At 39.1% G+C, this 19,751-nt stretch overlaps 1 protein-coding gene across 3 annotated transcripts in view; it reads left to right on the top strand.

The window, feature by feature from the left end:
- Positions 1 to 19,751, top strand: part of TMEM2 (transmembrane protein 2) — a 131,665-nt gene that overhangs the window by 57,807 nt on the left and 54,107 nt on the right. For all 3 annotated transcript variants that reach the window (XM_011948904.1, XM_011948905.1, XM_011948903.1), the window contains 4 exons: positions 6,744 to 7,086; positions 10,777 to 10,917; positions 11,526 to 12,087; positions 16,835 to 17,004. In XM_011948904.1, the coding sequence (XP_011804294.1) occupies positions 6,756 to 7,086; positions 10,777 to 10,917; positions 11,526 to 12,087; positions 16,835 to 17,004 (1,204 nt within the window). In that variant the 5' untranslated portion in view covers positions 6,744 to 6,755. The remainder of the gene's footprint in view (positions 1 to 6,743; positions 7,087 to 10,776; positions 10,918 to 11,525; positions 12,088 to 16,834; positions 17,005 to 19,751) is intronic.

Raw genomic sequence — 19,751 nt, 5'->3', positions numbered from 1 at the left:
TTGATTAGATCGTGCCAACTTCTTGGCTATTCCCACAAGCCTGAATCTTCCATTCAAAAATTAGTTCTCTTAAAAAGCCTTGGCGTGATTTGAAAGAGCTTAAATGAATCAAAAGTATTGTATTTTCATTAGTTGTTCAATATGAGGGGATGATGGGACCAATATGCACTTCTTGGACCATGTGGCTGTGGGACCTTCTCTGCACTGGGTTGGAAGAGCTAGATTATTTGGGGGACTGATGATATAGCCTAGGGAGCAAGTGTCCTCAAACACCATGTAAGTGATAAGTACCTTTGTCTTGCATATTAACATCTCAGCAGCTGAAAGAACATTAAAAGCCCTTTTAAAGAGCTCCTACTAGTTTTGAACTGCTGCCGCTTTCTCTGTATTGAGAAGCCTTTCTCTTTGATCACAGCATTTAATGGCTGTCAACATAACAATATAAAGTGAAGTGGAATGTTTCTTTTTTTTCTGTGTGCCTACTGCATTTCATAATATGTAGTTAAAACTATTACAAAATATTGTGAAAGGTTGAATTTATCTAGGTAGTTTGCTGCTCTTTATCTTTAGAATTGCTTCCTGCAGTTGTTAATAATACCTTTTAGTCACCTATTAGTTTTCATACTAGAATTGCATTTTATAAAAATTAACACATACTTTTTTTGCTTTAAGTAGTACTGTTCTCAATTTTCTCCTGAATCAGAGAAACTGATACAGAAATTAGTCAAATTTCCCAGAACCTCAAGGATGTCAAACAAGGATTAAATAGGAAATTTCTTTGCGTGTGTGTGTGTGTGTGTGTGTGTATGTGAGTGAGAGAGAGAGAGAGAAAGAGAGAGAGGAATCTGTAGTTCAAGAGATTCTTTGGGAGCATGCTTACACAAAACCAAATTGATTTCTGAATGAAAGTGGACTTAATTTTTCCAACCGTTTGTCTCCTTCCCAATAACTACATATGTGTGTGTATATATATATACGTGTGTGTGTGTGTATATATGCATATATATATATAGCATTTTCGCCTAATTCCTTGGCAGGAATTTGTGATCTAAATTCAACAATCATTGTTGAGTATGTACTGTATGTAAACTTTTGCAAGAATACCAATCACTCCTGGTCTCAAGAGGCTTATGGTCTGCTGCAGATGGACAAGTACATAAATTAACTGAAACATAAGGCAAAAAGTAAGATGATCCTGTAAGAGGTTTTGTTTTTTTTTTTGGGACAGAGTCTTGGTGTGATGCCCAGGTTGGAGTACAGTGGTACAGTCAAAGTTTGTTGTAGCCTTCGCCTCCCAGGCGCAAGTAGTGATCCTCATGCCTCAGTCTCGTGAGTAGCTAGGACTAAAGGCACATGCCACCATGCCCAGTTAATTTTTTTGGTTTTTAGTAGAGATGATAGTCTCACTATGTGCCCAGGCTAGTCTTGAACTCCTGCGCTCAAGCGATCCTCCTGCCTCAGCCTCTCAAAGTATGGGGATTACAAGTGTGAGTCATTGTGCCCTGCTAATTTATGGAAACTTGAGAAGGGTTCATGGATGAAATAGTGCAGTGTTTGAAAGCATTAAATGAGAATAGCTCAATTGTATTAAAATTATGCCTCTCCTTTTGGTTTTGGTTTTGTTTTAAGAGAGTCTTGCTCTGTCACCCAGGCTGGGCTGCAGTGGTTCATTCATGGCTCACTGAAGCCTTGAACTACTGGGCTCACGCAGTCCTCCTGCCTCAGCCTCCTGAGTAGCTAGGGCTACAGGCATTGAACCACCACACCCAGCTAATTTAATTTTTTATTTTAATTTTTTATATTTTTTATGTAGAGACAGGATGTCTCACTGGGTTCCCAGGCTGGTCTTGAATTCCTGGCCTCAAGCAGTCCTCCCACGTTGAGCACCCAAAGCACTGAGATTACAGGTGTGAACCACCTTGCTTGGCCAAAATCATGCCTCTTTTTATAGGTTAAAAAAAAGCGTGATTTCCTTTAATGTTACTGAAATCTCAAAATAATTGCTTTCTGTGTTTAGTTACTGTAATTTATTACCAAATAAAGTGTATGCTCTTACCAAATATACAAGTCTCTCCCACTTTGAACTGCTTTTGAGGTAATATACCAGTTTTTTTTTTTTTTCCAAGAGAAGAATTTAATTTAAAATAACAGTGAGTTTTTAAGGTATCTTTTTGTGGGGGCAACTGAGAATTAGACAACAGCACTAGGTACTTTTTGGAATGCTTATGTTTTTCCAGGATTTTTTTTTTTTTTTTTGCAGCATTTGTATATTTTAAGTCGATATGTTTTCATAGTCTTAGTAATTTCTTTATTATCAATTTAATATTTGCCTAAATGGCCTGTGCAGTTTTTGGGCTACTAATTTTTGTAATCCAGTAAATAAATACTCGCAAAATGCCTCTCTCAAGGAATATCTAAATACCAAAAATTATGCTTTAAAAGCTTTGTGGAGTACATTTCCAATTTTAATATGAATGACTTAGATTATCCCCATTTTGGATTATCTGTCTTATTTTAGGTGTTGTCACAGTCTGTAGTTGGTCTAAAAATATGTCATAAAGTACTCATGTGCTCCTTCTTCATAGCATGTGTTTTCTACTAGAAATACAACCATTTAAAAAAACAACATGTGATACAAACTGAGTATTAAAGTGAAATACTGGCCTGCAGTGAAATTATTAAAATGGCACCTAAGTTTGCCTTGAAAGCCAGAGAAAACTCCTCATTGTCTTTCTCCTGGTAGACCCCTTTTTTGTTCTCAGGACCCCAAACACAAGTACTAACAGTTTTACAGATTGAACGGCCATTGTTGAGATAGCCTGGGAAACTTCTTCAATTTTACTTGCCTTCCAAACAAGTGATTTATTGTATTTCTTTAAAAAAAATTTTTTTTATTATTATACTTTAAGTCCTAGGGTACATGTGCCATGTTGGTGCGCTGCACCCATCAACTCGTCATTTACATTAGGTATTTCTCCTAATGCTGTCCCTCCCGCCTCTCCCTATCCCACGACAGGCCCGGGTGTGTGATGTTCCTCGCCCTGTGTCCAAGTGTTCTCATTGTTCAATTCCCACCTATGAGTGAGAACATGCGGTCCAAACAAGTGATTTAAAATTGAGTTTAGGAAGTGCATTTCTTAGGGATGCTGTAAATCTTTTTTCTGTATACCCCATAGTTCCTACCATAATCCTCTAATGATAGCAATAGCTCACAATTAGCATACTGAATGAATGAAATGCCAGTTTTTTTCCATGAATAATTTAGATCTATAATTATCAATCAATATATTTTTAAGTAATTAATACATAATATTATGCCTGGACTAAATCCACAAACATAAAGTGAAATCCTAAAGCAATGTATTTGTAACTTATATTTTTAAAAATCAATAAATTGAGGGAGCTATCTGTTTAACGTATTTTTTTTGGTTATTTTTTTCTAATATATGGCACAACACTATATTACCTCTTAGGAAAAGAATCTTGTATTTGCTGCTTATACATTTACATGTTTTTCAATAAAATAGAGGTAATGGATTCAGAACATGTATATACACACACACATATATGTTGTGCAGGAGCTTTATAGGAAAAACACAGCCATGCTTATTTTTGATTTATTGGCCACTTTAGTTTATGACAGATGCCATCTGAATTTTCATGTTGGGATCCATTTTTTGACCATGAAGACACAGATTATTCCCAGTAGGCTGGTGACTTCATTTAGCCTCTCATGACTTTTGTTTTATTGTGGGTACATCTGGAGACCCATTATCTCCCACCAAAGACCCCAGGCCCCACCAGCCTGTTCAGTAATAACAACCTTTCTCACCCTGAAACAATAAGGTATCAGATGATTGCAGCCTCAGAAACGAAAGATTCCTACTCCCTTTCAGAGCAGATTAGGGCTGTGATTCTCCTCCCACCCTGGTGAGCTGACACTCAAGAATACCTACTACAGCCCTTTCTTTGTTCAGAGAGGATCATAACGGGGTCTTTATTGTACTCTTTCATTTGTTCCAGCAGGATGTCTCCATTATTTTGGTCTGCTGCTTGGCACATGCAGCAGTTCTTCAATAGCACCTTGAATGGTGGTGTTTTTCTTTTGTCATGAAGCTTGAGCTTCATCTAAATAATTACTTTTGTTCAGAAATCAAACCCCACAAACCAAGTGTTTTTGACAGACGCACAGACTCTAAGAATGTTCTTTGCCCCGTGTAAAATCAGCATCAGTTCCTGATGAGATTCTCTTTTTGCCCCCATTAATTTCCAGGTCGTTTGGGTCCTGGGAATTGCTTGCTGATGGCTTCTCTAATGACCATTTTGTGTTTAATGGGTTTGCTGATAGTTCAGAGCAATTTGGAAGTACCTTTATGACTAGAATCTTACTCACTGTTTGGCAGAAGATGAAGAGGATTAATTGTAAGGGTATTGAATGAAGTCAGGTGACTCCGAGATGCTCTAGTTGTTAAGGAAGGGATGTAAGAGGTTAAACACCATATTTCTGAAGCCATAGGGCACACCATATATTTATCCACAGTCATTGCAATACGAATTCCTTCCTTCCTTCCTTCCTTCCTTCCTTCCCTCCTTCCCTTCCTTCCCTTCCTTCCCTTCCTTCCTTCCTTCCTCTTGGCAAAATAGCAGAGTAAGGTCTCATTCAAAACTTACTCTTTCATTCAAAAACTTATAATTGCTCTTTATAGAGAACGTAAAAAATTAAAAAGGATTTCCTTGTTTTTATGTGTAAGTTTCTGTTAAAAATGAAGCATGTATAGTTTAAACTTCTGTATGACGAATTCCTGAGAAGATTAATATGCCTTTCAGACTCAGCACTCTGAGTTCAAGTGACACCCTTGCAAAGCTCATTCTTTGCCTTTCGATTGTTTGGAAAGACACAGTGGTTAATTAATGAATTAATAGTGTTAATTAATTAATAGCCTGAACTTTAGGGTAAAAATACCTAGGTTTAAGTCCTGGTTCTCCTCTCTATGAACTGTGTGTGATCTTTGAGGAAGTTAATTAACCTTTCTGGGCCTCAGTTTCTCTCATGTGTAAAATGGGGGTAATGGCATCTACGTTATAGATTTGTTGTATTAAATATGTTAAATGAATTAATACACATAAGGCACTAATTGTGTTAGGTATTTTTATCATCTTAACCATAATATTTAAAGGTCTGTTTTTTCAAACAAAATTCGAGGATTTAAAGAGGTAAGATAGACTTTAGACTTTCTCACTAAATGAATTCACAGTCTATATAGTTAAGTGATAACATAGATAGTAATACTTAACTTACTTAGTCACCAGGTAAGTCTAGTGGGGAAATTAAAACACCCAAACACGAGTGCCTATCTATTGGAACTTTTTAGGGCCACTTTGGGTCCTCATGACACACGGACTTTTAGCTTCAATGTGAAGAGCTTAGAATAATGATACTCAAAGTGTGACCTGCTTCAGGGTCACCAAGAGATATTTTTTAAAAATGTAAAATCCAGGGCCCTCTTTGCACCAGCTGAGCCAGAATTACAGGGCAAAGAGGCCAGGAATCTAGGTTTTTAGCAAGCTTCTCTGATGATTCTTATGCACACTGAAAATTGAGAACAGTTGGCATAGAACGGCAGCTCTTACCTAGATGAGAATCACTTGGAGAGCCTTTAAAGGCTGCAGCTGCTTAGATCCCAGGGACAGCAATCCTGATTTAATTGTTTAGGGGTGGCGCACTGAGCATTCACCTTAGCAGGTGATTATAGCGTGCAGCCAGGGTTGAGGAGGAGTGACATTAGAGCCCAAGTAACGCAGGTGATTGTCAACATGGTTTATGAGATCAGGGATGTAAGCTGACTTGATCTTTTCAAGAAATCATTATGATAGTTACCAGAGGCTGGGAACCATGGAGAGTTACTTAATGAATATAGAGTTTCTGTTTGGGATGATGAAAAAGTTCTGGAAATGGATAGTGGTGATGGTCACACAACTTTGTGAATGTACTTAATGCCATTGAATTATACACTTAAAATAGTTAAAATGTAAGTTTATGGTATATTTAACACAATTAAAACAGTACTTAAAAAAAGCCATTTATGATTCATACATTCTAGCTGGATACTGGGGCTCACACCTGTAATCCCAGCACTTTGCGAGGCTGAGGTGGAAGAATCACTTGAGCTCAGGAGTTTGAGACCAGCCTAGGCAGTATCCCATCTCTACAAAAAATTTAAAAATTAGCCAGTCATCGTGGCATGCACCTGTAGTCCTGGCTACCCGGGAGACTCAGGCAGGAGGATTGCTTAAGCCCAGGAGTGCGAGACTGTAGTGATCTATGATCATGCCACTGCACATCAGTCTGGGCAACATAGTGAGACCCAGTCTCTAAAAAATAGAAATTAAAGGCAGGTCATGGTCCTGTAATCCCAGCACTTTGGGAGGCTGAGGTGGGCTGATCACCTAAGGTGGGGAGTTCGAGACCAGCCTGACCAACATGGAGAAACCCCGTCTCCACTAAAAAAAAAAACAAAAAACAAAATTAGCTGGGCATCATGGTACATGCCTGTAATCCCAGCTAGTTGGGAGGCTGAGGCAGGAGAATCGCTTGAACCTGGGAGGCAGAGGTTGCAGCGAGCTGAGATCGTGCCATTGCACTCCAGCCTGGGCAACAAGAGTGAAATCCGTCTCATAAATAAATAAATGAAATTTAAAAAGAATTTATACATACTGAAGTTTAATTTGTTTTCTTTTCACAGTAACAGTATATCATGTATGCCACTGATTCCAGGGGACACTCCCCTGCTTTCCTCCAACCTCAGAATGGAAACAGTCGTCACTCATCTGGCTATGTTCCAGGGAAGGTTGTCCCGTTGCGTCCCCCTCCTCCTCCAAAGAGTCAAGCTTCAGCCAAATTTACCTCCGTCAGACGAGAAGACCGGGCAACCTTTGCATTCTCACCTGAAGAACAGCAAGCCCAGAGAGAAAGTCAAAAGCAAAAGAGACACAAAAATACTTTCATTTGTTTTGCTATTACTAGTTTCTCATTTTTTATTGCACTTGCAATCATTTTAGGAATATCCTCAAAATATGCTCCAGATGGTAAGTGTGTGTGTGTATGCACATAGAACATATTCTAGAAGACAAAAGAGAAGGAAATAGTAGAATACTTAAAAAAAAAATTAAGTTGACCCTAGCTTACTAATATGCAGTTAGGTAATATGAAATGTCACTTCTTATGAATGAGAGCAATTGTTCAATAATCTGTTGCAAATGATTAAATGGTTGCTCTTCCTGTCCATTGTGCCACTTTGTTCCAGTGCTCAAGGAGGTCTTGGAGCACTTCTTTTGGAAATGCTTTGAGAACCTTCACTAAATTCTTATGGTAGGTATGATTTTTGGACTGTTGCAAGTTTTTTTTTTTTTTTAAGGCAGAGTCTTGCTCTGTTGTCCCAGCTGGAGTGCAGTGGTGTGATCTTGGCTCACTGCAACCTCGACCGCCCGGGTTCAAATGATTCTCATGCCTCAGCCTCCTGAGTAGCTGGGACTACAGCCAAGTGCCACCACGTCCGGCTAATTTTTGTATTTTTAGTAGAGACAGGGTTTCACCATGTTGGCCAGGCTGGTCTTGAACTCCTGACCTCAGGTATCTGCCCACCTTGGCCTCCCAAAGTGCTGGGATTACAGGTGTGAGCCACTGCACCTGGCTGCAAGTTTTTTTTTGGTCATAAATGTAGTGAACTATATTAGATTTTTTTTTTTTAAGTAAGTGACTAAAAATAATAAGATTTGTGTTTGTGGCTTGAAATGGGCTTGGGAAGCAGTTCCAAAGGAAAAGCTTCAAATATTTTTGAGTAACAATATGTATCCTGGAAGGGAAGTATCCTTTAGGATGTATAAGTTCTGACACCTTTATCTAAAAATCAATCATTACTTCGTAGTTAAATATTATGCAGCGAGATTTTAATTTTTTAAATGGTATTTTCTTTTCAAGTTAATGATATATCAATATTTTGAAAAGTTTTGAAGAAGTTCGTTGCCAGTCAGCCTTAATAGAATACCAACAAAGAATTGCCTCATAAAAGAATACCATCTATCTGTCTAAAATCAAAGGGCTCAGGGCTATGAAGAGAGAAGCAGACTCTTAATAGCCTGGACTGGGTACCATATTTGTCTGCATTTTTAAACAAAGTCTACAACAGATTTTTGTCAAGTTAAATTCTTCCTTAAGTGGCTATAACTGTTCAGAGGGATTTTACTACTTACAAGATTTACAAATGTTTTATTATTTAGTTTTCCTGGGTGCTTTTAAGGGATTTAAAAAATTTTAAGGTTCTGGGAGAGGTAGTGCTAGTACTTCTAAGAAAATAAACCTCAGATGAGAGAGATATGCACATTAATTTCCTTATGGACCAAACTAGCAGACCACATTATGAACTTATAACATTGATTTCCATCGCATGCAGTATGACTTCCTCTCTCCTTTTCCCAGCAGAATAACCAAATTCTCTATGCTGATTCATAATAACCAAGTTCACTGTGCTGATTCATACTTCCCATCTATTCTGCAGTAAAGGGATGCTAGACTAGTGGGAAATCAGAGCTGAAATCTATGGCTTTGATTGGTGTTTTCATATTCCATCTAAAACAGGGCATTGCTGATATGGTTCCTTGAATCAACATTCTTTAGTTTCACATTTTGGCAGTATAAGTGCAGATCATCAGTGGAAAGATCTGGTATGCTAAAATGTTTCAGGGTCAGCCTGACTGTGGTTATTGCTGTTACATAACTTTGATAATACACTCACTGCTCTACAAGTGGGTATCTGGGACGGTGGGGCTGACTGAGCTATTTTTCAGTGCTTTGTACAGACGACACATTTTCTCATTACGTGCATTTTACTGGAAGGAAATAGACTGGAATTTTTGGTGATGGTTCTAATGAAGCATGCTCTCCTGGGGAATAATTAAAAACAATTAAGAGAAATTATATAACCATTGGAGTAGGCTCCAGATCTCAAAAGACTGGATTTCCTTCTTTGTAGCTGGGTACAGTGCTTGTTATAACACTATGGAGAATTTCAGCTAGATGTTTTATGGGAAAAGGGAGGTAGAAGAAAAGTTTAAGGAATCCTCATTATTAAGCCAAAACAAATGTAAGAGTTTTTTTGTTTCTTTGATGGGAATAAAAGCTTAAAGATTGTTTTTAGTATAATAGTGATACTCACTGATTTATCAGAAGCATTATATATCAACAGTTATGATACTGCTGTAAGAAAAACTAATTCCATGAAATGATTGCCAAGGATATAACTGGAGAGACTAATTTTAGCTGTGGTTAATAAGAGAAAGCATAAACCTAAGAGCGAGCTCAGAAACAGGAAGATGTTTGCCTTAGTGTTATGCAAGTTCAAAATGAGGAATCATTTTTCTTTTCTGTATAGAATAATATCTTTCTGCAGCACCCTACCTCTCTACTTTTTCTCATGTTATTCCTAAACATGTACCTTCCACCTTAATGAAAGGAATTTCTTCATATAGTTTTCAAGCATATCTTGCTTATTCCTACCTTTGCTCAGTTTAAATACAGGCACCTTGGAATTCTGAGCAACCAAATGGACTACTTGGATCTCAAGGGATACTTGTCTTACTAACGTTCTCAGGATCCTTTTATTTAAATACTGCCCATCCTTTGGTGTCCAGGTCTCGAGTCACCTGTTCATGAAGCTGCCTCAGTTACTCCAGCCCCATGCCTCCTTTGCCTGAGGTCTTTTGAATCTCGACTGACTACCATATTGTTCAGCGTTTCATTATTTCATACGTGGTGTTTTTTCCCTCCAAAGCTTGAGTATAAACTCTGAGGAAATGTGAACTGATTCTATGCTTTATAAATTTTAAAATATCTGGTACAGAGTGGATAAATTGATGCTCCACAAATACTTGGCCATTAGTTGATCAAAATTGAAGTCGTGATGTTTTTTCTCCCCTCTTCAAAATTATGGCAGACCTTAAAGGTTTCATGCATTAAATAGTTATGACTATTTTAATTAAATACATTTATATTTTTGTTATTATAATACCTATTCAAGAGGCAAGTTCTAATTCCAGTAAAGGAACACTACAAGTAAATTATCTCATTTTCTAAAAGGGGAAACTTGCATATCACTGAGCTTGCTAAGTAACCTTTGGTTTCTCTAACCTGTAATTTCCTCATCTCTGAAAATGAGAAGTTATGTCTTTAGCCACTTGCTTCTTTCATTTTGGTGGGAGGGTGCACATGGCTGAAGATAGCGATGTTTTTCAGTCTTAGAGAGAGGTGCTATCAGCACCTACTCCATTGTTCACTGTGTACAGGAGAGAACTTGTGAAGACCTGATCAATGTATTTAGCAATTTTCGTTTTTGATTTACCAGGATGTTGTGAACATATTTTCTTTTCTAAAACAGCTTTCTAGTGTGAATTCCAGGAGAATGTATAATTTTGCCTCTTACTGTTGGTTTATTTCCAGAGTAGATGATTCAGGGGAACTTTTTTTTTTTGGTGAAGTTTGTCCTGAACTAGATGCTAGCAATTTAGTTTTGTGGTAATATTTAAAATGGAAATGTGATGAGAAATTAAAGGGTAAGACAGTTCTCTGCTGGTGGGAAGGCGTGGGATTTCTGTTCTAATGGCAGGAAATCAACATATGTTAGCACATTTCTTGCAGATCTGCAGCAAATAGTGGTCGTGCTTAGGGTTGGTATATTATTCTTGCATTTTAATGGGTTGGATGGAATATCAATGTGTTTATAGAAAATTGCCCAGATCAAAATCCTCGTCTCAGGAACTGGGATCCAGGACAAGATTCTGCAAAGCAAGTTGTTATCAAGGAGGGAGATATGCTCCGTCTGACCTCAGATGCCACCGTGCATTCTATAGTCATTCAGGATGGAGGTAGGTAATGGTTCCTGCCTATGGGAACTGCAAGGTTGCTCTTTAATGTGGGGGATATTTGATGTTCCTTATGTAGAAAACTATTTTTAGGCAGAATAGCCTTTAGTTTGTGGTTGTCACTCCAACCATGGAGATTGGGAAAGTTCCTGAGATAAAACCAGAGAATTTATCCAGAGATAACCATAGAATTGAAGAGCTTAGACCTTAGGTATCACTCAAATCAAGGCCCCTGATTTATAGCCAAGGAAACAGTTCCAGAGAGGTGCTCTCTCAGAGCTAAATTTTTGTCACAATTCTGAGAGTGATGAGAGAGTTAACATGAGTAAACATATACAAAAATAAGATTCAGATTTGTAGGCTCTTAGGTATTTTTAAGAGAAATGATTTAACCTGTAAAGTGAATGGGTTGAAATTCACAGTCATAGGCATTGAGAGTATATTAAGATATGAACTCTTCGTTTTTTCCTTTAGTTTTCTAAGCAGATCCTTAGCGAATTCTTTTTTCTGACTTAATTGCGGAAGTGTACTTTACCTTAAGGTGAAATCTATTTCCTTGTATCTCAGAAAGATGATTTAGAAGTTGGCTTACAGGTTGGTATTCCCTGCAGGACTGCTTGTATTTGGGGACAATAAAGATGGATCCAGAAATATTACTCTGAGGACTCATTACATCCTGATCCAGGATGGTGGGGCGCTTCATATTGGAGCAGAAAAATGCCGCTATAAATCCAAAGCGACAATTACCTTGTATGGCAAGTCAGATGAAGGTGAAAGTATGCCAATATTTGGCAAAAAGTTTATTGGTGTGGAAGCTGGCGGGACACTGGAGTTACACGGGGCACGGAAGACATCGTGGACGTTGTTGGCAAGGACCCTGAATTCCTCAGGCTTGCCCTTTGGGTCTTACACCTTTGAAAAGGACTTTTCCCGGGGCCTCAATGTGAGGGTCATTGACCAAGACACGGCCAAAATTTTGGAAAGCGAGAGGTTTGATACCCACGAATACCACAATGAGAGCAGGCGGCTTCAGGAGTTTCTGAGATTCCAGGATCCAGGTCGGATTGTTGCCATAGCTGTCGGGGATTCAGCCGCTAAAAGCCTCTTACAAGGAACCATCCAGATGATCCAGGAACGGTTGGGAAGTGAACTGATCCGAGGACTAGGCTACAGGTAGGCATACCTTCTTCCCCGTGTCTGTGTGAGAGGAGAGTGAGGGTGGGGAGAGAAGCCACAGCCGCAGCATGACTCAGGCATCAGAAGGGCCACTGTACCATTTGCACGTCTGCTAGCTTTGAGACATGGGGCTGGAGGACAGGACACCGCATGCAAAAGCTGTTTTCCTTGGCTTTGGTTTACGAAGCCCTTTGTGAACTGGAGTGCCAGGCTTGTGAAAAGTTGAGAGCAGAAGTGTGGTACTGAAAAACAGTCAGGCAGTTTAAGGACAGTTTGCCTCTGAAGATACTTCCTCCTTTCATTACCTTCTGAAGATCATGTGAAACTCAGGCTAATTGAGACAACTTATGAGTTTAAAGGTTAGGGCAGAATTTCGTGCTAAGTTCTACACTTGTCTTAAAAGCCTGAGGGGGTAGAATATGCTGTGTTTCTTTTTCTTTTTTTTTTTGGACTCCTTTGCAGGCTGATTGGAATCTGCATGTTTGACTGGCACAGGTCTGTGGACCCCTGGCATATATGAGGAAGGAAAAAGTTAAAGGGCTAGGAAATTCATCCAGATAGTAGAATTCATTTCTGCTGTTTATGGTTCTCATACCCTATTCCTTTTATTTTTATTTTTAGAGACAGGGTCTTGCTCTGTTGCCCGAGCTGGAGCGTAGCGGTGCAGTCGCAGCTCACTGCAGCCTCATCCTCCCGGGCTCCAGTGATACTTCCATCTCAGCCTCTCAAGTAGCTGAGACTACAAGCAGTTGCTGCCACACCTGTCTAATTTTTAAACTTCTTGTAGGTGGGGTGTGTGTGTCACTTTGTTGCCCAGGCTGGTCTCAAATTCCTTTGCTCAAGTGACCCTCCCGCCTCAGCCTCCCAAAACATTGACTTTATAGGCATGAACCACCACACCCAGCCTTCTTGTGCCATATTCTAATTAACCATGATTTCCTAATGCAGTTCTGAGTGTAGGGGAAGTAGCCGGCCTAACATTTCATTTAAAAAACAGAAGCTTTTAATTCTGCTGAATGCTCTTAGTAAAGTCAGGGAATATCTGTGGTGGAAAAAGTAAGAGGACCTCAAAACCCACATGCCATAATAATCTAGTTACTATTTTTTCCTTTGATGGTAGATTGTTGGAATGGGGTGTTACCTATACCAATTCTAGAGCAGGCTAGAAAGACAAAAATTAGTGAAGAAAAACAGTCTGTAACATTTTAGAAATACCTTTTATTCATGTAGGGGATATTTAGGAGATGCTAAGTGCTGGATACCCATGGATGCTTAGACGAAAGGACACTGTCTCAGAGCCCTTGGTTAATCTAGTGGATAAACAGAGACCTAAATAGATGATGATCCTACAGTGAGATATGCCGCAGTTACAGGGTGTAATGGGAGTGTAAGTATTAATAGAAGGAGCCTCTAAATTGGCCTAGTGAATCAGTACAGGCTCCCCAAAGGCAAGGGACCTGAAGGAAGTTCAGGAGTGTGCTGTGTAGACAGTGGAGAAGGAAGCTTTTTCAGACTGAGGGAATTCCATGTGCAAAAACCTCAAAGCGTTTCTTGTTTTGTTTTGTTTTTTTTTTTTTTGCTTTTTGTTTTTGAAATATGAGATACACATACAAAAAAGTAAGAATGTAGAGCTTAATGAGTTGCCGCAATGTGATGCCTGTGTAGCTGCTACCCAGGTCAAGAAATAGGACATTGCTAGCAGCCCAGAAGTTCCCTTCCTCCCCTCTGCTATGCATTAGTCACTGTCTTCCCCACCAAAGGAAGCCATGCTTCTGAATTTTGGAATCTACTAAAGTTTAGGTTTGCCTGTTTTTCAACTTTATATAAATGGAAGCTGACAATATATTCTATTTTGTGTCCGGCTTCTTTGCACAGTGTTACATGATTGAGTGCTATTCATATTGTTGCATGTAGTGCTGCCTTATTTTCTTTTCTTTTTTTTTTTTTTTTTTGATTTTAAATAGAGATGGGGTCTCACTCTATTGACCAGGCTGATCTAAAACTCCTGGCCTCAAGTGATCCTCCCATCTCAGCCTCCCAAATTTCTGCGATTACAGACATAAGCCATGTGCCCGGCCGAGGCTCATTTTCTTTGCTGTTTATTTTCTGTTGTATGAATATACCACACTTTATTTATTGGTGGCCATCTGAGTGGCTTTCCAGTTTGGACCTGTTATAAAATTGCTTCCCTAAATGTTCCTTGATCCATCCCTTAATGTACATGTGCATATATTTCTATAATATATAAACCTAGGAGTGGAAGCATGATCTTTTCAAAGTTACAGACCTACTTTGTTTCATTATCCGGTAATACCAGGGATTACAACTTCTATTTCTTCATGCTATTGTTGTTTCTAGGTTTGCATGATCGTTAGCTGTGACCATTTTGACTTTCTTAGGTTCCTCTCCCTACTGGTTTCTAAATTCCTTCTAAAATATTGCTCTTGATTTCATAGAGGAATTAGAGTTGTGATCTTTTGCCAGCGTTCCATTGCATAGACGTTATCTCCAATGTACATAAACACATAGGCCTTTGAAGATAATGTTCTGGTGCGTTGAAATTTTCCCTCAAGTGGAGGAGGGAAGTAGGAGTGTTTTGGAGATAATGTCAATAGGAGAGAAAGAACATTGTTTCATAGTTGCTGAGGCAGTCCTGGCAAAGAAAGAAAGCCTGTGATATTCTTCCTCTCTTTTCTTCTCTCAAATAGGAGATAATATATTGAGACATTCTTTATTTGATTCTTTCTGCTATATCAAGGGGATAAATAAAGCTACAAAGCATTGTCGTCCAAAGAGTAGCTAATCCGTACAGGGGCGGCTGTGGAATTTGTAAGGGTGTAGGCATGCTTTGGTTAACTTTTATCTGTGAATATCCAGCCATCTGTCAGACACAGATTACATTTGTTATTTTTTTTCTAGAGTAGGAAGTTGACATTTTTCTTTTCGTGTTTTAAACCAGGAGTCTTAAAGCAGATTTTCTGGTTTTTAAAAATTGTCCCTTTGTGTTGATTGCTTTTGGTCACAAGTTTGAGCATGTCTCTCAGATATTTAGTATCAGAAATAATGGTGTTTTTAGGCCAGGTGCAGTGGCTCATGCTTGTAATCCAAGCACTTTAGGAGGCTGAGGAGGTCAGATCACCTGAAGTCAGGAGTGTGAGACCAGCCCGGCCAACGTGGTGAAACCCTGTCTCTACTAAAAATTAAAAATACAAAAATTAGCTTGGTGTGGTGGTGGGCACCTATAATCCCAGCTACTTGGGAGGCTGAGGCAGGAGAATTGCTTCAACCCCAGAGGTGGAGGTTGCAGTGAGCTGAGATCTCACCATTGCACTGTAGCCTGGGCAACAAGAGCGAGACTCTGTCTCAAAAAAAAAAGAAAAGAAAAAGAAAAAGAAATAATGGTGTTTTCAAATACGTTGCTTTCAACAAATAGACATAGAGTATATAAAATTTAAAATTTGTTGGATAGTGATTCTACAGCTTTGATTTAATTTAGGAATGTTAAGAAATCTCTGCTGGCTGCGGTGGCTCACGCCTTTAATATCAGCACTTTGGGAGGCCGAGGCAGGCTGATCACCTGAGGTGGGGAGTTTGAGACCAGCCTGACCAACATGGAGAAACCCCGTCTCTACTAAAAGTACAAAATTAGCCGGGCGCGGTGGCGCATGCCTGTAATCCCAGCTACTCGGGAGGCTGAGGTGGGAGAATCGCTTGAACCCGGGAGGCAGGAGGTTGCGGTGAGCCAAGATTGCACCATTGTCCTCCAGCCTGGGCAACAAGAGTGAAACTCCATCTCAAAAAACAAAAGTCTAACTCACTTCTCAACCTTGACTGCACACCTGGAGACTTTAAAAAATCTTGACACCAAGGGTGCTCCTTAGATCAATTATGTCAGGAAGAAGGATAAGACTCCCAGGCTATTGAAGGTTGATGATTACTACTCTAACCTCTGGTCTCTAATTTAGGGGTTTTCAAAGTATGGTACCCTGACCAGTAGCATTAACATAATTTGGTAACCTGTTAGAAATACAAAATCTCTGGTTCCACCTCAGAAACTGAGAGAGTGGGGCCAGCAATCTAATTCAGCACGCCCTTCCTTTCTCCTGTTGATCCTGATGCATACTGAAGTTTGAGAACCACTGCCCACACTCAGTGGTTTTCAAGCCTAACTGCACAATCAAGTCACCTGGGAACTTTAAAAACAGTGAGACCCTGTCTCCAAAAAATAAAAATAAATTATTACAAACATACAAATGCTGGACCCAACCTTTTGCAATTAACATCATTCCCTTTATCTGGGATGGGATCTGTGCATTGACATATTTTTCAAACTCCCTAGGTAATTCTATTATGCGATTAGATTTTTGAGAACATTGTATTAATAGAATGGATAGTTTAAAAGAGAGCAGGTGATAATCATTTTAAAAGAAGGTTTGGCCAGAATGTTATGTGTGATATGGATGTGTATTGAGGAGGTAAGTCAATGATTAATTGAAATTGTAGTCATTGGTCTTTCACGTATTACAGAGCTGGACAAACAAGTATTATAAAAACTAGGTGCATTTCCTTCTAGGAAAACTAGGTGCAGTCAAGGTTTGGAATTACAACCTCATATAGAAAAACCATTAGGGATTGACAAAAACAAAATATGAGAATTACACAGCACTCTGTAATAACATCTTTGTCAGGGATTTTGTGAATACCATGACAAGTAATCAAATGCACATGCTCTTTTTCCTTCTAGGCAAGCTTGGGCTTTAGTTGGTGTCATTGATGGTGGAAGCACTTCTTGCAATGAATCTGTGAGAAACTATGAAAATCATAGCAGTGGTGGGAAGGCTCTTGCCCAAAGAGAATTTTATACCGTGGATGGCCAGAAGTTCTCTGTGACAGCTTATAGTGAATGGATCGAAGGTAGGCAAGTAGAGTTTATATTCTTGTAAGACACTGATAAGTATTATGACAGATTTTTTTTTTTTTTAGAATAGTATTATGTTCAAATGACAATCAACCTGGTTAGATTTCTCAACTAGTTGAAACTTACTGTTTTCCTACTGCGCTTAATCTTTCAGAACAAAATCCAGTAATCTTTTAGAACAGAGGTCTCCAATCTTTTAGCTTCCCTGGACCACATTGGAAGAAAAAGAATTGTCTTGGACCACACATAAAATACAGTAACACTAATGATAGCTGATGGACTAAAAACAAAATATCATAATGTTTTAAGAAAGTTTATGAATTTGTGTTGGGCTTCATTCAAAGCCGTCCTGGGCCACATGTGGCTCGCGGGCTGTGAGTTGGACAAGCTTGTTTTAGAACAAAGCTGAGTTGGGTGTGCTGTAACTAGAATAGACCATTCTCTAGTCTACAATCTTCTGGGCTTGGAGTGAAGAGATGATCTATTAGGGATGAGGAAGCTGGAATCAAGCCCCAGCTTTCTGCCTCCAAGATGACTGCTGTTTCTTTGCCTCTGCCAAAAAGCATAGGTGGTGGGTAAGAAGTGTTTCTTAGCAGGAATTTTGTCCTGTAAGTGGAGTTTAGTGGTACCGCCTCCAGTATCACTAAAAAAAAAAAGTAGTCGTCTTTTTTTTTCTTTTTTTTTTTGAGACAGAGTCTAACTCTGTCACCCAAGCTGGAGTTCAGTGGCATGATCTCAGCTCACTGCAACCTCCGCCTCCCAGGTTCAAGCAATTCTCTGCCTCAGCCTCCCAAATAGCTGGTATTCTAGACAGGGGATAATTACTGACAGATCTCTAGTCAACGTTTCCTTTGTAGGAAATGTTATTTACATTTCCACATTAGTGATAACTACTCATTCCTGAAAGATGGTATGTTCTAGCTATCTATCATAAGATATTGTTCATGTCTCATCTTCTCAGTGACTCTTACTTTCTGGAAGAGGTGGAAAATTTTCTTCAGGAATCAGAGAATGAACTTTTTTTTAATGTTTCCCATTCAGTAGTGCTAATAGGAGATAATCTGAAACAGGATTTTCTTTTAAGCCAAGAAAAAATGTGTTAGTGAGTAATACAAATCTTCCCCATCTAACCTTCTGGCTTTAAAAAAAAATAACGGAAAGAAACAAATTTTAGTGATCTTTCAAGTCAAAATTTATTTGTCTAGTAGTCATCTGGTTTTTTTTTTTTTTCTTTTTTTTTTTGAGACGGAGTCTCACTCTGTCGTCCAGTCTAAAGTGCAGTGGCGTGATCTTGGCTCACTGCAAGCTCCGCCTCCCACGTTCAAGCAATTCTCTGCCTCAGCCTCCCAAATAGCTGGTATTACAGGTGCCCACCACCATGCCTGGCTAATTTTTGTATTTTTAGTAGAGACAGGGTTTCACCATCTTGGCCAGGCTGGTCTTGAACTCCTGACCTAGTGATCCATCTGCCTCGGCTTCCCAAAGTACTGGGATTACAGGTGTGAGCCACCACACCTGGTTAGTCATCTGTTTTTAAAGCATTCCTGAATTTTTTTTTTTTTTTTGAGATGGAGTCTTGTTCTGTCACCCAGGCTGGAGTGCAGTGGTGGGATCTCCACTCACTGCAGACTCTACCTCCCGGTTTCAAGCAATTCTCCTGCCTCAGGCTCCCAAGTAGCTGGGATTACAGGTGCGTGCCACCACACCTGGCTAATTTTTTTGTATTTCTATTAGAGACAGAATTTCACCATGTTGGCCCAGCTAGCAACTCCTGACCTCGAGTGATCTGTCAATCTCAGCCTCCCAAAGTGCTGGGATTACAGGCGTGGGTGCATTACTGAAATTTTATATGAAAAAATATTTCTTAATTGCTCTTAGGGGAATTTATTTTGTTGGCAAAAACGTGAAATTTGGGGTAGGGATTGTTTTTGCCTCCATGAGTTTTTTTTTTATTTGTTCTTAACCTGCTTGTTTTGATTCTTGGAAAGTATAATATGGAGACTTGGAAAGAAATTGGGCTCTGGAATTAGATTAGCTTTACATTTGGGGCTCTACCATATTTAGCTGTTATTCAGACTCCCTGATCTTTGGTTTCTTTATCTCTAATAAATATAATAGCTCCTGTCTCTCACAGTTGTGTTGATGAAAGGTTATTATGCATGTGGGATCTCAACAACTATTAGCTATCATTATTGTTGTTAGAATTACTATTATTAATATTATTATTTGTATAAAATCCTACAGGCTTTAGTATCTGGATGCAAGAAACATATTCAGAAAATGTTTTAGATTTGTTAAGTACTTTATTTCTGTGCTTTATAGATATAGAAAAGCGGGGTAGATCAAGAGTACCAAAACAGAATCCAAGACTTGCCCAGGTTAAGTTTTCTCTGGATAGTTGGCAGAGCCGGGTGGCTCATGCCTATAATCTTAGAGCTTTGGGAGCTTGAAGTGGGAGGATCACTGAAGGTTAGGACTGGGCAACATAGTGGGACCATGTCTCTGTAATTTTTTTTTTAAAGACTGTAAGAATATACAAATTATTTGTTGTTTCTTGCTTGAATTTCCCCACTTTTGATTCTCCAAAGGGAATGTGTTCTTTCACTCATATCAGCAGCCCTTAGAGTTAGCATCTTTTTTTTCTTTTCTTTTCTTTTTTTTTTTTTTTGAGACGGAGTCTTGCTCTGTCACCCAGGCTGGGGTTCAAGCGATTCTCCTGCCTCAGCCTCCTAAGTAGCTGGGA

The sequence above is a fragment of the Colobus angolensis genome, unplaced genomic scaffold (assembly GCF_000951035.1).
Source record: "Colobus angolensis palliatus isolate OR3802 unplaced genomic scaffold, Cang.pa_1.0 Scaffold286, whole genome shotgun sequence".
NCBI lineage: Eukaryota > Metazoa > Chordata > Mammalia > Primates > Cercopithecidae > Colobus > Colobus angolensis.
This window is presented reverse-complemented; position numbering and strand designations above follow the sequence as displayed.